This window comes from Eretmochelys imbricata, chromosome 21 (assembly GCF_965152235.1).
Source record: "Eretmochelys imbricata isolate rEreImb1 chromosome 21, rEreImb1.hap1, whole genome shotgun sequence".
Taxonomy (NCBI): Eukaryota; Metazoa; Chordata; order Testudines; family Cheloniidae; genus Eretmochelys; species Eretmochelys imbricata.
The window spans coordinates 871,436-885,712 of NC_135592.1; the positions used below are offsets into that span (position 1 = coordinate 871,436).

Genomic DNA, 14,277 nt, shown 5'->3' on the forward strand with positions numbered 1-14,277 from the left:
AGAGAGGTTTAAATGACTTTCCTGATCTCCGTCATACTTGGTTCACAGGACAATATTGGACACTTTTTCTTTGGCTTAGTCTTATAAAGTCCTACAGAGACTATAAATGTCCTTGCTGAAACAGTTCCATTTCCGTTGTGGTACTGATATGATCTTATTGCCTTTTTTCCCAGTTGAGAATTCTCTTTGACTCACTGTTCTACTTTGCATTGCAGCCAGCACATGGAGTCTGATAGACACAGGTATTAAAGGATTAGTGCCTCACCAAGACTGACGTTGTAATTTGCTCTTTCTCAACAATAAATTTTGTTTGGTGTTTTATCATGGACATGTTCAGAGTTTGGTCTGCATACTGGGTGTGTCAGACGTGAAAGTCTTGTTTTGTATAGAGTATTTGTAATATGGGAATTTGAATTTAGCTGCTTTAAGTATCTGGTTTAAATGTTTATATTTGCTTGTCATGTTTTCATTTTTGTGGCCACAAGGGGCACATTCTATGCTGTCAGTGCATGTGGACACCATTCCATAGAGTAACTCAGATATGATCACTTAAACTAGCATATCACCAGAATCCCTTTCTCTGTTCGACATGGGCAGTCTGTGTATTGATGATGTGAGATGTAATTCATGTGCCATAAGAGCCATCTTTGTTTAGGTATCAGACGAGGATGAGATCCTACCTCATAAACTCCAGGCCGCGCTTGGACAGATTTTGGAGGAACGAAATGAAATTTTGTCCCAGGAGCAGATTTACACACAAGGTGATTGTACCAAAGTGTTTGCACTATATGGAAGCCTGAGAGATTGCTCTGGCCTAGATGAGAGAACATGCAAATTAGAGATAAATGTTGGAAAGTGGCTGGGGCCACATGCTAACAAGTTATTTCCATGTGATCTCACTGAGAGAAGCTTTTCCATTTCGGTGTATTATAAAAAGGCAGAATGAGAAATGCAGTGCCCTAGATTTGCCTGATCCACGTGAGACAGTGCTTGTTCTCTTGGTGGTAGTTTTGGGTTTGTGTAACCCTTTTTACTCAAGGCACGTCAATAGGTCCTCTTCATTAAACACAAATGAGAGAGTTGCTGTACTTCAGAGTGTAGTCTGACACATTATGTGCAGAATCAGAGTTTTATACAGTAGCTTTTAAACTCGCTTATCTCAAAAGTGCTTTGCAAAGCAGTGAATCATTCCAGGCAAGTTCATCAGCAGGTCTGTACTAAGCAATCACTCAAATTAAGTTCTGATACCAATTTGTGTGTCTGGTGCAATTCCTATATGTTACCACCCATTATAATGGTGGTGACCCTTCTAGCCCTATTGAGCCAGAAGGATGGCTGTTACTCTGGTGGGCTTTTAGGAAGAGTGAAGGAGATATTCTCCCAGGAGACTACTGCAGTGTGAAATGATGACTTTCGTGTCCTTCTGGTAGGTGATGTAACTCTGAACTCCCTGGTCTCTGAGGCCTTTGTACAGTTCTTTGTGGAGATTGTGGGACATTACTCCTTGCACATGAACGTCACAGAGAAAGGAGAGCGGGTGTTCCAGCGAGACCCATTCCGAAAGTCCCACACCTCCCGCAATGTGCGCCATTTCCTGGACCTGTTCATGGAAACACAGATGTTTGCAGGATTCATACAGGATCGGGAACTCCGTAAGAGTGGGGTCAAAGGTGAGACCTGCAATTCCAGCTGCTTCCTCTTAATGTTCTGGTGCACAAGTCACTTTTGTATAAAATGAGAAATGTATATATCAAAGTGACCCTGAAAGGATACTCCTGTATGATTTAAAATCCTTAGAAGCTGGTTCAGAAGAGACTGAGGGATCCTAATCATAGTAAGTATCCAAGCTCTGTGCTTGCCATCTGCCCTCTTGGCACTTTGGCCGTATAATGCAGGAGCTACTGGGCTCTGAAAGGTGCTGATAGTTTTTAACCCTTCTCATTTTTAAACAGAAATGATCTCTACTAAGCCAACATATTTCTCAAATGGAAAGCAGAATCTCCTTTTTGGGCCTAAGTACATTACTTTAGCAGGAGTTTGTTCCTGCAAGATGGGGCTCTAATAGATTATGCTTTTTGTTATCAATGGTGTAGCTTGTTCCATTTCTTTGCACATTGCAGCTCAAGTGGCTAAATGATATTTTTCTTCCCTAGGCCTGTTTGAGGTCCGTGCCTTGGAGTATTTGGAGACCATTCCAGAGACTGAACCAAGCGGGATGAACAAAATTCTTCGCAGTCTGGGTAAATGTTTGGTTTTGTTGTTGGCCAGGTCAGTTGTTGAGCCTGCATATAAAGGTGTCCACTGAGCAGGTAGAATGTGGCCAAAAGGGGAGCACATTTTCTACCTTGCATAGTCTTTTTTACTTTTCTCAGGTGCTGCAAATTCCCCAGAATACTCAAAATGAGCTGCAACTCATTTCTTTACAAATCTATCCCCTGCCAGTGACACTTGGTACTTCTCAACAGGGATGTTGAGAAATCTTGGGCTAAAATAAATGGTGGTAGCCCCATCCCTGAAGACATGTAAAACAGGGCCAGATGAAGCATTAGGGAACAATCCTGCATTGGCTGAGAATGAACTAAAGAGCCTTAAGTCATTTCCATCTCAAACTATGATTCTGTTAGCCAAGATGGTTTACATGCTTTTGAAACTTAAGACATTGTGTTTAATTTACTTCTGATTCTGGAGCCTCTTCAGATTCTAATTTGTCTTTTCTTTTCTCTGTAGGAAGTAAAATGAAATTTCTTCAAAGGAAGTGAAAACACAAGTGCTGAAACACTGATGAAGAGGGATGTATTCATCACTTGGACACAAAGAGGAGTTTTGTATACAAATGCTGCCACCTTGTCCAAATGGTGTATCAGATGTACGGATTGGGCTGCAGCTCAGTCCATGGAAAGCTCAAATACTGGGAGAAAATGGAAACAAAAAACTGAGTACAATCCTTCAACTTCATGTGCCTGGTTTCACTGGAGTGTTGTAGAGGCAAACTGGAAATGGACGCAGGTGGAGAACTTGATGCTGGAGACGCTAATCACCTCATCCCCAGAGATGGGGAATTTTAAAGGGGAGCTTTTTTCTTTGTGAAGCTTCAGACTCCATACTTTTGCTGCTTGGCCTGATGAGCCATTCTTTAGGAAAAGTTTTCTGTTTGGTTAAAACCAATACAGCATTTAAGGACTAAGCTAATGTAATCATGAGACAGGGCTGTTGGTCATGCTGTGTGAATACTGGCACACAGAGAGGGTTCACGGGGCTGCCTTAGGAGCTGGAAGAATTGCTCTGGCTGCTGTTCGGTTCCCTTCTGCCGTCTCTCCTTCGAGTGCACTACCATATGCATGGTGTATGGTTTTGATAGCACCTACATATTCTTTGTTGGTTGATCTGAACTCAGAAATAGCTTCATTCAATGTAATTTGGACATCCCAGCTGTTTATCACAAAGCTTTACATTTTTGAAAACCAAGTGGAAATGTCAGCTTATTTTTTGTTGATTTGACCTATACTCTGATTTCACACTGCCCAGTGCTCCTCACCCTTCACACAGACACATGGAATATGCTTGTCCTTTACCTTATTACATACACTTAACTGCTATAAGTTTGATCTGGGTGACTTCCACAAAACAGAACTGCATTTTTTGGGGATAAAATGGCATCTTCGCATAGGGAGCCACAGTAATTCTTTAAATGTTGGCATTAAAATCAACTGTTTAATGTTAAATCAGTGCAAATGACAGGAAAAGTCACTCAAGGATGCAGATGCTGAGCCAGATATTTTTAAAGGATTTTAAAAACAGATCCTTTTTTCCTCTAAACTTTCTCTCTAGCTGCTTTGTGCCTTTACTGTGGAATTAAAAAGTTGGACAAATGTGATTTCTTCCTTTCCTCACCCTGTCTTAGTTCTCTGCTGTTGAGAAATGTGGGTTCCTCAGCATCTGTTGTGGGGGAAGAATATAGATACAGTGGGTGATGGCAATTCAGTCCCATGATGGTTTGAACATAGTTTACAATAGTTGCCTGGGTTTGTATTTAATATATTTATGCCAGTTATTTATTCAAAGTAATTAATGATGTTTCCCTATTGTATTTAGCCACTTAATCAAACCATTCTCTAGGCCTCTGTGGGCCACTGGCTGCAGTTAGAGGATAGTTTCTGATGGAGTTTTATCCCATAAACAGATGTTTACATGTAACTGAAACAGACTCTGACTGAATGCTGAGTGTGTGTAATATACAGTGACTCCCAATAGTGAAGTGATAAGTCTTCTCTGGTGCTCTAACTTAAGGGCTAAGAGAAAGTACTAGCCCTGGGTGGAGGACTTGGCCCATGGAATTCATGCACTAGTTTGACCCAGCAGAGATCAATTCCTGTTACAGGATCATAAACAGAATGAGCTTGTGTTCCTCAGTAGAAGTTTGTCTACATCTGAAAACAGCTGCCTGATAAGCTGTCTGTACCCTAGATCCTTTTTCTCCTCAACAAGCAGCCAAGACTTGAGGTAAGTTAGGGGTGTGCATGGCTGAATAGTAGAATTCCCTATAAAGCCTGGCAGCTAGAGTTAAGAGCTGAAGGGGAGGCTTTAGCATCTCTAATGCTGGGATGCTGTTTGTTTTGACAAGAAACTTTAAATTTATGTTAACTCACTTTTTCCAGTTCTGTTTTAATCTTTCTTTTAAATCTTTTGGTTAGGTCAGAACTAGTTATCTGACAAGCTCATTCTTTATTAAATCTAAGCTCAAGTGTTCAGTTCCAAAATGTGAAAGTACATAAAACATATTAAAACAATGGCCTTTCGTGGTTAATTAGTTTCTCTGTAGCCCTCAGCAGCTTATTACTGTGGCTGTGTGGGTAAGGGCTAGCCTAGGGTAAGTTCAGCCTGCAGGAGCTACAGCAGGGAGGCTGGTTCTCAATGGAGTCTGCAGCTACCTACAGCTTGTCAGTCGCCCTTCCTCAGCCTCAGGCAGCACCCTGGGGGTGGGTAAACTGACCGGGGGTGGCTGCATGCAGGGACCCATCTCCGTTTAGGAACTTTGTCAACAGGGCTCCCTTCTGTGTGTGGGGCTGTAGCCTTTCCGCACAACTGCCTAGAGCGGCTACAGCCCTCAGGGGCTGCCTACGCTGCTCCCTCGTCCCTGGCGTAACCCTGCCAGCCAAGCTGTGGCCGCGAGGTGACAAACCAGCGTCAGGTCCTGCCTGGCTACCGCCAGAGCGTTTGTGCATCTCCCCTCCCCCCCAGCGCTGGGGCGACGGGCACGGGGCCGGTCTTGCTGTCCGCAGCCCCGCCCTGAGGGAGGGCCCGCAACGGCCTCTGCATGGGAGGGCTGGGGCAGCAGCGCTCCCCCCTGCCCTGACGGCGGCGCCTCAACTCCCGCCCTCTGAGGAGACACCGCGTGCGACTGTCGCGCCCGCGCGGAAAGTGGCGGGATGAGGCGCTCCAGGTTGCGCGTGCGCGTTGGGCAGCTTCGGAGCGCGTCTCTCTGCGCCTGCGCGCCGAGGGCAAGGGGCTGGCGCAGGCGCCCTGAGGGCAGTGGTGTGGGGGCCACCGCGCAGGCGCAGCGGAGCGCGCGGTCATTGCTGCTATGTCGGGGCCGGGGCCGGTGGCCGGGGAGGTAGCGGTAGATGCGCTACCCTACTTCGACCAGGGCTATGAGGCGCCGGGCGTACGGGAGGCGGTGAGTGCTGGGCCCCGCCCCGTGGGGTGCACGGCCGGTGTCGTGGGGCACAGGGGAGAGACCTGGAGAAGTGTAGACTGGGTGGGGGGAGTGTGGGACGGGGCGGGTACTGGAGGGAGGGGTGTACGGGGTGGGGTGGAGGGAATGTGGGACGGGGGTGGGTACTGGGGGGGAGGGAGGGGTGTACGGGGTGGGGTGGGGGGAGTGTGGGACGGGGGTGGGTACTGGGGGGGAGGGAGGGGTGTACGGGGTGGGGTGGGGGGAATGTGGGACGGGGGGGGGTACTGGAGGGAGGGGTGTACGGGGTGGGGTGGAGGGAATGTGGGACCGGGGGGGGGGGAGGGAGGGAGGGGTGTACGGGGTGGGGTGGGGGGAATGTGGGACGGGGGGGGTACCGGGGGGGAGGGAGGGGTGTACGGGGTGGGGTGGGGGGAATGTGGGACGGGGGGGGTACCGGGGGGGAGGGAGGGGTGTACGGGGTGGGGTGGGGGGAATGTGGGACGGGGGGGGTACCGGGGGGGAGGGAGGGGTGTACGGGGTGGGGTGGGGGGGAGGGAGGGGTGTACGGGGTGGGGTGGGGGGAATGTGGGACGGGGGGGGTACCGGGGGGGAGGGAGGGGTGTACGGGGTGGGGTGGGGGGAATGTGGGACGGGGGGGGGTACCGGGGGGGAGGGAGGGGTGTACGGGGTGGGGTGGGGGGAATGTGGGACGGGGGGGGGTACCGGGGGGGAGGGGTGTACGGGGTGGGGGGAATGTGGGACCGGGGGGAGTACCGGGGGGGAGGGAGGGGTGTACGGGGTGGGGTGGGGGGAATGTGGGACCGGGGGGGGTACCGGGGGGGAGGGAGGGGTGTACGGGGTGGGGTGGGGGGAATGTGGGACGGGGGGGGTACCGGGGGGGAGGGAGGGAGGGAGGGAGGGGTGTACGGGGTGGGGTGGGGGGAATGTGGGACGGGGGGGGGTACCGGGGGGAGGGGTGTACGGGGTGGGGGGAATGTGGGACGGGGGGGTACCGGGGGGAGGGGTGTACGGGGTGGGGGGAATGTGGGACGGGGGGGTACCGGGGGGAGGGGTGTACGGGGTGGGGGGAATGTGGGACGGGGGGGGTACCGGGGGGAGGGGTGTACGGGGTGGGGCGGGGGGAATGTGGGACGGGGGGGTACCGGGGGGAGGGGTGTACGGGGTGGGGTGGGGGGAATGTGGGACGGGGGGGTACCGAGGGGAGGGGAGGGGTGTACCGGGTGGGGTGGGGGGAGTGTGGGACGGGGGGGGTACTGGGGGGAGGCGTGTACCGGGTGGGGTGGGGGGAATGTGGGACGGGGGGGTACCGGGGGGAGGGGAGGGGTGTACCGGGTGGGGTGGGGGGAATGTGGGACGGGGGGGTACCGGGGGGAGGGGAGGGGTGTACGGGGTGGGGTGGGGGGAATGTGGGACCGGGGGGGGTACCGGGGGGGGAGGGAGGGGTGTACGGGGTGGGGTGGGGGGAATGTGGGACGGGGGGGGTACCGGGGGGGAGGGAGGGAGGGAGGGGTGTACGGGGTGGGGTGGGGGGAATGTGGGACGGGGGGGGTACCGGGGGGGAGGGAGGGAGGGAGGGGTGTACGGGGTGGGGTGGGGGGAATGTGGGACGGGGGGGTACCGGGGGGAGGGGTGTACGGGGTGGGGGGAATGTGGGACGGGGGGGGTACCGGGGGGAGGGGTGTACGGGGTGGGGGGAATGTGGGACGGGGGGGTACCGGGGGGAGGGGTGTACGGGGTGGGGGGAATGTGGGACGGGGGGGGTACCGGGGGGAGGGGTGTACGGGGTGGGGGGAATGTGGGACGGGGGGGTACCGGGGGGAGGGGTGGGGTGGGGGGAATGTGGGACGGGGGGGGTACCGAGGGGAGGGGAGGGGAGGGGTGTACCGGGTGGGGTGGGGGGAGTGTGGGACGGGGGGGTACCGGGGGGAGGGGTGTACCGGGTGGGGTGGGGGGAATGTGGGACGGGGGGGGTACCGGGGGGAGGGGAGGGGTGTACGGGGTGGGGTGGGGGGAATGTGGGATGGGGGGGTACCGGGGGGAGGGGAGGGGTGTACGGGATGGGGTGGGGGGAATGTGGGACGGGGGGGTACCGGGGGGAGGGGAGGGGTGTACGGGGTGGGGTGGGGGGAATGTGGGACGGGGAGGTACCGGGGGGAAGGGAGGGGTGGCGTGTACGGGGTGGGGTGGGGGAATGTGGGACGGGGGGAGGGGAAGGGGGGGGGGAGGTGTGTGCGTACCTGGCAGTCCTGGCCGGGCGGGATCCAGCAGCTGTGATGCAGGGGCGGGACCATTCGGGGCGTGGAGACACAGAGCCATAACTAACAGGGGACAGCCGCCCAATGCGCAAAGCTGTGGGGATAGAGAAATGACGGGGACCCAAAGCTTGCTCACTCCTGGTGGAGGAAAGCCTACGGCGCATTCTGATCTGCAAGGAAAAATCCTGGACGTTTCTTTACATGTCAGAAATACACGCGGATGGAGATCAGAGTACCACAAAAGGGGTCATGTCCAGGACAACCTGGACGTAACCCTACGGTGCGCTGACCCTGCTCCGCTCTGCTCTCTCTCTAGGCTGCGGCCCTGGTGGAGGAGGAGACGCGACGCTACCGGCCCACTAAGAATTATCTCAGCTACCTGCCCACGCCTGACTACAGTGCCTTTGAGGTGAGCCAGGGCTGGACACACAGGGAGGTGCTGTGGGCAGCCAGAGCCAGGCCTTGAAGTCTCCTGGTTACAGGGTCCTGCCAGGAGGCTGCTGCAGCCCAGGCCAGCTGTGCCCTCACTGTGGGACTGAGGTGCAAAGAAAACTGCTGCCATCAGTCACTGCGTGGCAGGGCTCCGGCCTCTCCTGCCCTCAGGGGTGGGAGCACTCTGGGACTTTCCTTCCCCCTACTTGGCTGTGGGTAACTGTCTGCTCTGCACCAACAGACGGAAATTATGCGGAATGAGTTTGAGCGCCTGGCAGCTCGGCAGCCCATAGAGCTCCTCAGCATGAAACGGTGAGTGAGAGTCCGCACAAGTGACGTCTGTGAGCCACGTGGGCAAGGCCTGGTCTGGATGGGACCATTTCAGACCCTGGCAGGCCTGCTCTCACTGACAGATGCTGTGTAGTGCACGATTCTTAGGCCAGGTCTACAGTACAGACCCATATTGGTAAAACTAAGCGACATAGTTATACCTACCTACCCCCTGTGTTGACAGTGCTATGTCGATGGGGGAGTTTCTCCTCTTGACACAGCTACTGCCTCTGGGGGAGATGGATTAACTAGGGGAAAAACTCTCCTATTGGCGTAGGAGCATCTTCACTTAAGTGCTACAGCGGCGCAGCTGTATTGGTGCAGCTGCGCCAAAGCAACATTTTAAGTGTAGACCTGTCCTTATTTGTGCAGCTGCTTTTAATAATGCTTTGTTTTGTTGAAAATGTTGCAGCTTTAATTAGGGCTACTTTTCTTTAAAACATATAGTCACGTTTTCTAACAGGAGGAACAGAGAAGCCAAAATCACATCTTTTTTTAGATGATGCAGCCATGGAGCCTCAGACTTCTTGGCAAGTTCAAATAGCTTCAACCTCTCTCTATTGAAAACTCAGGATTGCCAGAGTGGAGAGACATCCAGCTGAGACGCACGATAGGCTGACCACCCTTAAGTTTCAGCAGATAACTTTTCCTGTTGTATAGGTCAGCCCAGCTCTGTTAAATGTACGGACAATTTGAAATGGGAAGCTGCTACTTCTAGCAGTAATAGGCTGTATTTCATTCATTACATTTATTTTGACAAATAGCTACACATTGCATTGTTTCTTACTAAATAAAAATGGACTACAAGACTCCTTCCTCTATTTTCTCTATCTTGATGGCTGGTTCTGAGCATGACTCTTTGGACTCTATCTCTGGTAAACAGTAGGTAACGAAGATCCAAAGATAACTAGGCATGTGCTAACTTTTCTAGGCCTTAGAATCCCCTTCCCATCTTCATCTAATATGATCATGATGTGAAGTTCTTGCTTTATAGAAAGCCTGTTTCAAATGTAGTAATACTATAGGGCAGCAGTTCTCAAACTTTAGCAACCTGAGTACCCTCATTTTGATTTAAAATTTTTTGCGGACCCTTGAACACCCTGCTGAGCCTGAGATCCCACCCCAACTCTACCCCTTCACCCACCTCTTCCAGCCCCACTCCTCCTCCCTCCCTCCCAGCGCCACCTGCACCCGAGGAACAGCTGTTCCATGGCAACTGCAGGGCTGTCCTTAGGGAAAATGGCACCCTGGGTGAACTTGTATTTTGGTGCCCTGGGGGCATGGCGTGCACCCCTGCTCTAGAGAAGTCACATGGCTTGGCTTTTTGTCCAGTTGCCCCCCTCCAGCTTGGGTCCCCCGCATCCAGACACTGCTGCTCCGCCTGCTGTCTCCGCCAGCCCAGCTGGGTCTCTGCAGGTCGCATAGGAATCAGGCAAACCCTGCGCATGGTGCCCCCTTTGGCAGGCCACCCTGGGGTACTGCCCACCTGGTGTCGTGCAGGAGGCGCTGGGAGTCAGATGGCATGGCCAGCCATGGGAGTTTAATTGCAATGTAGACATACCCTATGATTTTAAGAGCTGCCTGGGTCTGTTCAGTGAGAAATGTTGCTGTAGAAAATTACAAAATCTCATTTCAGCAAAGAAGACTGACAAGAAGTAGAGAGAGATTAGGTATTTAGTGACATGCCTGCAGTTCTCAGCTAGAGACATTTGAAATCATAGTAATTGAGCAAATAAAAGTTGTTCTGCATACGGAGTGTATTGATGACTAGTTCTGAGCTGATGGCTTTCTCTACATTAGATTTGACACTTGGTCGGTGTTTGTGCTTCTGAGCAAAACTGGTTCTAGAAGGTCTAAATGATACGACCTTAATTGTAGTTGAGAGACATTTTTCTGGTTGGCTTTATTTCAGGTATGAGCTGCCTGCTCCCTCCTCTGGTCAGAAGAATGATATCACAGCATGGCAAGAATGTGTTAATAACTCAATGGCTCAGCTGGAGCATCAGGCTGTTCGGATTGAGAATCTGGAGTTAATGTCTCAGCATGGCTGCAATGCTTGGAAAGTGTATAACGAGTAAGTAGTCCCTTCTTTTCTTCTGAAAATACTGGACAAAAGTGGTGTCAATTTTCAGTTTTTCAGGTGTTTTCCATATAACTTCTTCAGAATAATTACCGAATTCTATTGAAATGTCTCTCACAACTTCAGAACCTATCCTGGAACTATGGTAGAGTTCATATGATCAGTCTGTATGCTGATGATGGTGGAAGGGAACTCTCTCTACCCTTCCTATTGAGACCACAGAAGTGGTTGCATAGCCTGCTGCAGTAGCCCTGCTATTGCCACAACCCTCTCTCTTGTGCCATGCACCTAACAGTCATAGCCTGTATTCCAGGCTCTCTCACTGTTCCAAATACAATGGGGCCCAGGGAGCCCAACAGAAGACAGCTGCAACATGTGCTGGTTTTGTGTCCATCTTTTCAGGGTCCCCAGATCTTCCTCCTCCCTTTCTGCAGAAGAAGTTTAGTTTTACTAGAGGGCAGATTGGAAGAGGGGGATGGGGTTTTAGACCTTACAGTGAAATCTGTCTTGAGTGACTATTAAGGGAACCAGCCAGAATCTGCTTTCCTCAGTGGTTCTCAAGCTAATTTGTGGAGCCCTTCCTGGGTGGTTTGCAGAATGGAGTATGTTAAAACCTAGACAGAGACAGGATTGAGGCATTCACAGAGATGTCTGAGAGAAGCTCTGAGTTCTACAGATGAAAGAGGTTGGAGAATTCCTAGTAGATGTTTGTGCCCTTAACTGAAGTGTAAGGTGGGAAACTGAAGCATGAGTCCATCCAAATTTTATGCTTAGTCAGGCTTTGTCTTTGATTCTATCTGAAAATGTACAAATATTGTCACTTATAGTTTCTGATATTTATGTGACAAATAACAAACAGATAAAATGGAACAGGTAGGGTCCCAAGTTACTGAGTCCAGGATACCAGGACGCTCTTCTCCACTTCATGATGGTCATCTCAGTCTCTGGACAGATACTCTCCAACTTCAGTCCTCGTTCACTTTGTATTTTTTTTATACTTTCCACATCACATATGCATTAGCTTTCTTCCAATCAACATTAAGCACCATGTCTTACATAACACGTACAATACGCATGCACAAACTTCAGTGTATGTAACTTATGTTGTCCACATTATCTTTGTGTCACCTTACTCCTGCTTTTCCCAGTACTGGGACTTTCTGGCATGACATTTTGTGTATTTTATTGCACTGATTACCTTTCTCTTGTCTGTGTCCTCCAACCCAATAAATTCTGTGAACAAAATAAAATGTCCTGTCAGCTGTAAACAATCATTTAAGCAAGTCTTCCTAAGAGAGAAATTGGCAAAATTCATGTCAAGGAAAGACTAGGCCAGAGCCTTAGCATAACTATTACACTGGTCTATCCAACTCATTCTCTATACATGGTCATAAACTATTAACATTAACAAAATGTAAACTTTTTTTAACATTCAGCAATTTTTCATCTCTGGATATCATAGTTCAATATGTGTGTGTCCTAAATTATTCATTAACCTTTATTTTTCTTATTTGAGTAGGAAAATTGTGGGGAATAATGTGTGCCAATTTGAGTATATTTTTATCTTTTCAAATACAGGTTTCCAAGGGACTTTTTGCTCAAAGTTTAGCATCACACTGATAAATCAATAAAAAGTCTTGTCAGTAATTTTGCCTGTTGCATTTTGAGGTGCATTTTTCAGTTTAGGGCCTATGTGTTCAATTGTTTCCCAGCAGGTCAACCCAAATCATGCAGGGTTACTGTAAAATTATTGTATAAGATACAGTGTGCCTCTTCAAGGTGAGGTGCAAATATCAGACATCTTGGCCTGGGTGGGGAGTATGACCATCATGTTGCTTATGTTATTTGGGAGAAATAAATGACATACCAGTCTTTGTTTTTCCTTGCTTCCCTCTGATTGTATAGCTCTGAGTGAGCTGATAAATTTAATGTGTTCTCCTGTTTTTACACTTTTCATCTTTGCTTATTAGACACCTGGTTCATATGATTGAACAAGCGCAGAAAGAACTACAGAAATTGAGGTAAGTGCTGCCCTTTCTCATCCTTGTGTTCAAACTTGGAAGGAACTCTAATGGGAATTCCCCAATAACCGATATAGAAAGGCCTCCACTCATCCCTAGGCTGCTGCCAGGGTTGTAGAGAAGAGGGTCTGGTCATGTTTCTTTTGGTTTTGTGCTGAAGCAGCAGGTGGTGAATTTTATGTCCGCAGTCCGCTTTCTCTTTAGACGTGGTACTTAGGTTTAGTTTATATGCATGCCTGTAACTGAGCTTCATGCTTCTGGTGCTGTGCATTTGGGTATCCAGGATCCTTTCCAGTAGCTGGGTTGCATTTCAAGCACAATAGCAAATGTTAAACTTCCAGGGGAGCAGAAAAAGTGAATGCAATTGTGTGGTTAAACAAGTAACATTTTCTCCCAGGAAAAACATTCAAGATCTCAACTGGCAGCGAAAGAACATGCAGCTTACAGCTGGGTCTAAGTTACGAGAGATGGAGTCAACGTAAGTGTCTAAAATCTCCTTCTCTTAATCTAATTCTTCCCCAAATACACATTCTGCATGGGCTTTTTTCTCCCTCTGAGAGGATAGCCTCCGACAGGCTTTTGGTGACCCAGTTAGATGTCTTCACAGGATTGGCATCACCTTGTGCATCTTTTATCAGGGAACACTAGCTGCAAGTAATAGTTGTTTAACTGGTCAGTGTGGCTGCTTGAAGCAGTGACTGAATAGGGAGGGCAGAGGACACATTAGCAATTTGAAATCACCTACAGAACTTACTTTATTTCTAAAACTCTTAGTTTTCTAACTGTCAGGAATCTGAATGTGTCAGGTTTTGCACATTGTGGTTTAACATCAAGTAAAGAGAATGAACGTTCCATCACTTAGTCTGTTTAAGTTGGTCATATGTAATGGCTGAAGTTTATCAGATATTGAGGAACTACTTTCTTGTTTGTATCTAATGGACTGATCCAAAGGCGCAGCTACCTTGCTTTAATTATAGAAATAGTTATTGCTCTGAACAGTCTTAATTAGTATTTAAATTTTGGGTTTTTATATGTTCTGTTCCAGGTGGGTGTCTCTGGTCAGTAAAAACTATGAGATTGAGCGAACGATTGTGCAACTAGAAAACGAAATCTTACAAATTAAACAGCAGCATGGGGAGGCCAACAAGGAGAACATCGAGCAAGAGTTCTGAGGTCTGACCCCTGCCATTCACTGCAGCACATTTGCATCTTTTTTGTGTGGAGAGGCCACGTGTCCTTAGGCTCTCTAATATCTGCATGTGTAATGAGATGGAAAACCATCATCAGTGTTCAGTTTCTTGTTTTAAAGACTAGGAGGAGGTAGAGCAGATTCAGGAAAAAAAAATCCTGCTCCATAGACTGAATGCACAAGGATTTCATGTGTGAATCTTTGTTTCTTGGACAGAACCATATTTAATTGTTTTTGTATTTCTTATACCTGAAATAAACATTTTTCTAACTTTC

The 14,277-nt window shown here is 49.5% G+C and overlaps 2 protein-coding genes across 5 annotated transcripts in view; both read left to right on the forward strand.

Annotated features, from left to right (window-relative positions):
* DENND2C (DENN domain containing 2C) overlaps window positions 1-4,787 on the forward strand; it is a 47,950-nt gene extending 43,163 nt beyond the window's left edge. For all 4 annotated transcript variants that reach the window (XM_077839097.1, XM_077839098.1, XM_077839095.1 and 1 more), the window contains exons 17-20: window positions 656-761; window positions 1,431-1,670; window positions 2,154-2,240; window positions 2,728-4,787. In XM_077839097.1, coding sequence (XP_077695223.1) covers window positions 656-761; window positions 1,431-1,670; window positions 2,154-2,240; window positions 2,728-2,759 — 465 coding nt within the window. In that variant the 3' untranslated portion in view covers window positions 2,760-4,787. The remainder of the gene's footprint in view (window positions 1-655; window positions 762-1,430; window positions 1,671-2,153; window positions 2,241-2,727) is intronic.
* A 731-nt stretch (window positions 4,788-5,518) lies between these two features.
* On the forward strand, window positions 5,519-14,277 carry BCAS2 (BCAS2 pre-mRNA processing factor). The gene is made up of 7 exons (XM_077839435.1): window positions 5,519-5,674; window positions 8,267-8,359; window positions 8,624-8,694; window positions 10,625-10,786; window positions 12,763-12,813; window positions 13,211-13,291; window positions 13,859-14,277. The coding sequence occupies exons 1-7, from the start codon at window positions 5,582-5,584 to the stop codon at window positions 13,983-13,985; spliced, it is 678 nt and encodes a 225-aa protein (XP_077695561.1). The 5' UTR covers window positions 5,519-5,581; the 3' UTR covers window positions 13,986-14,277.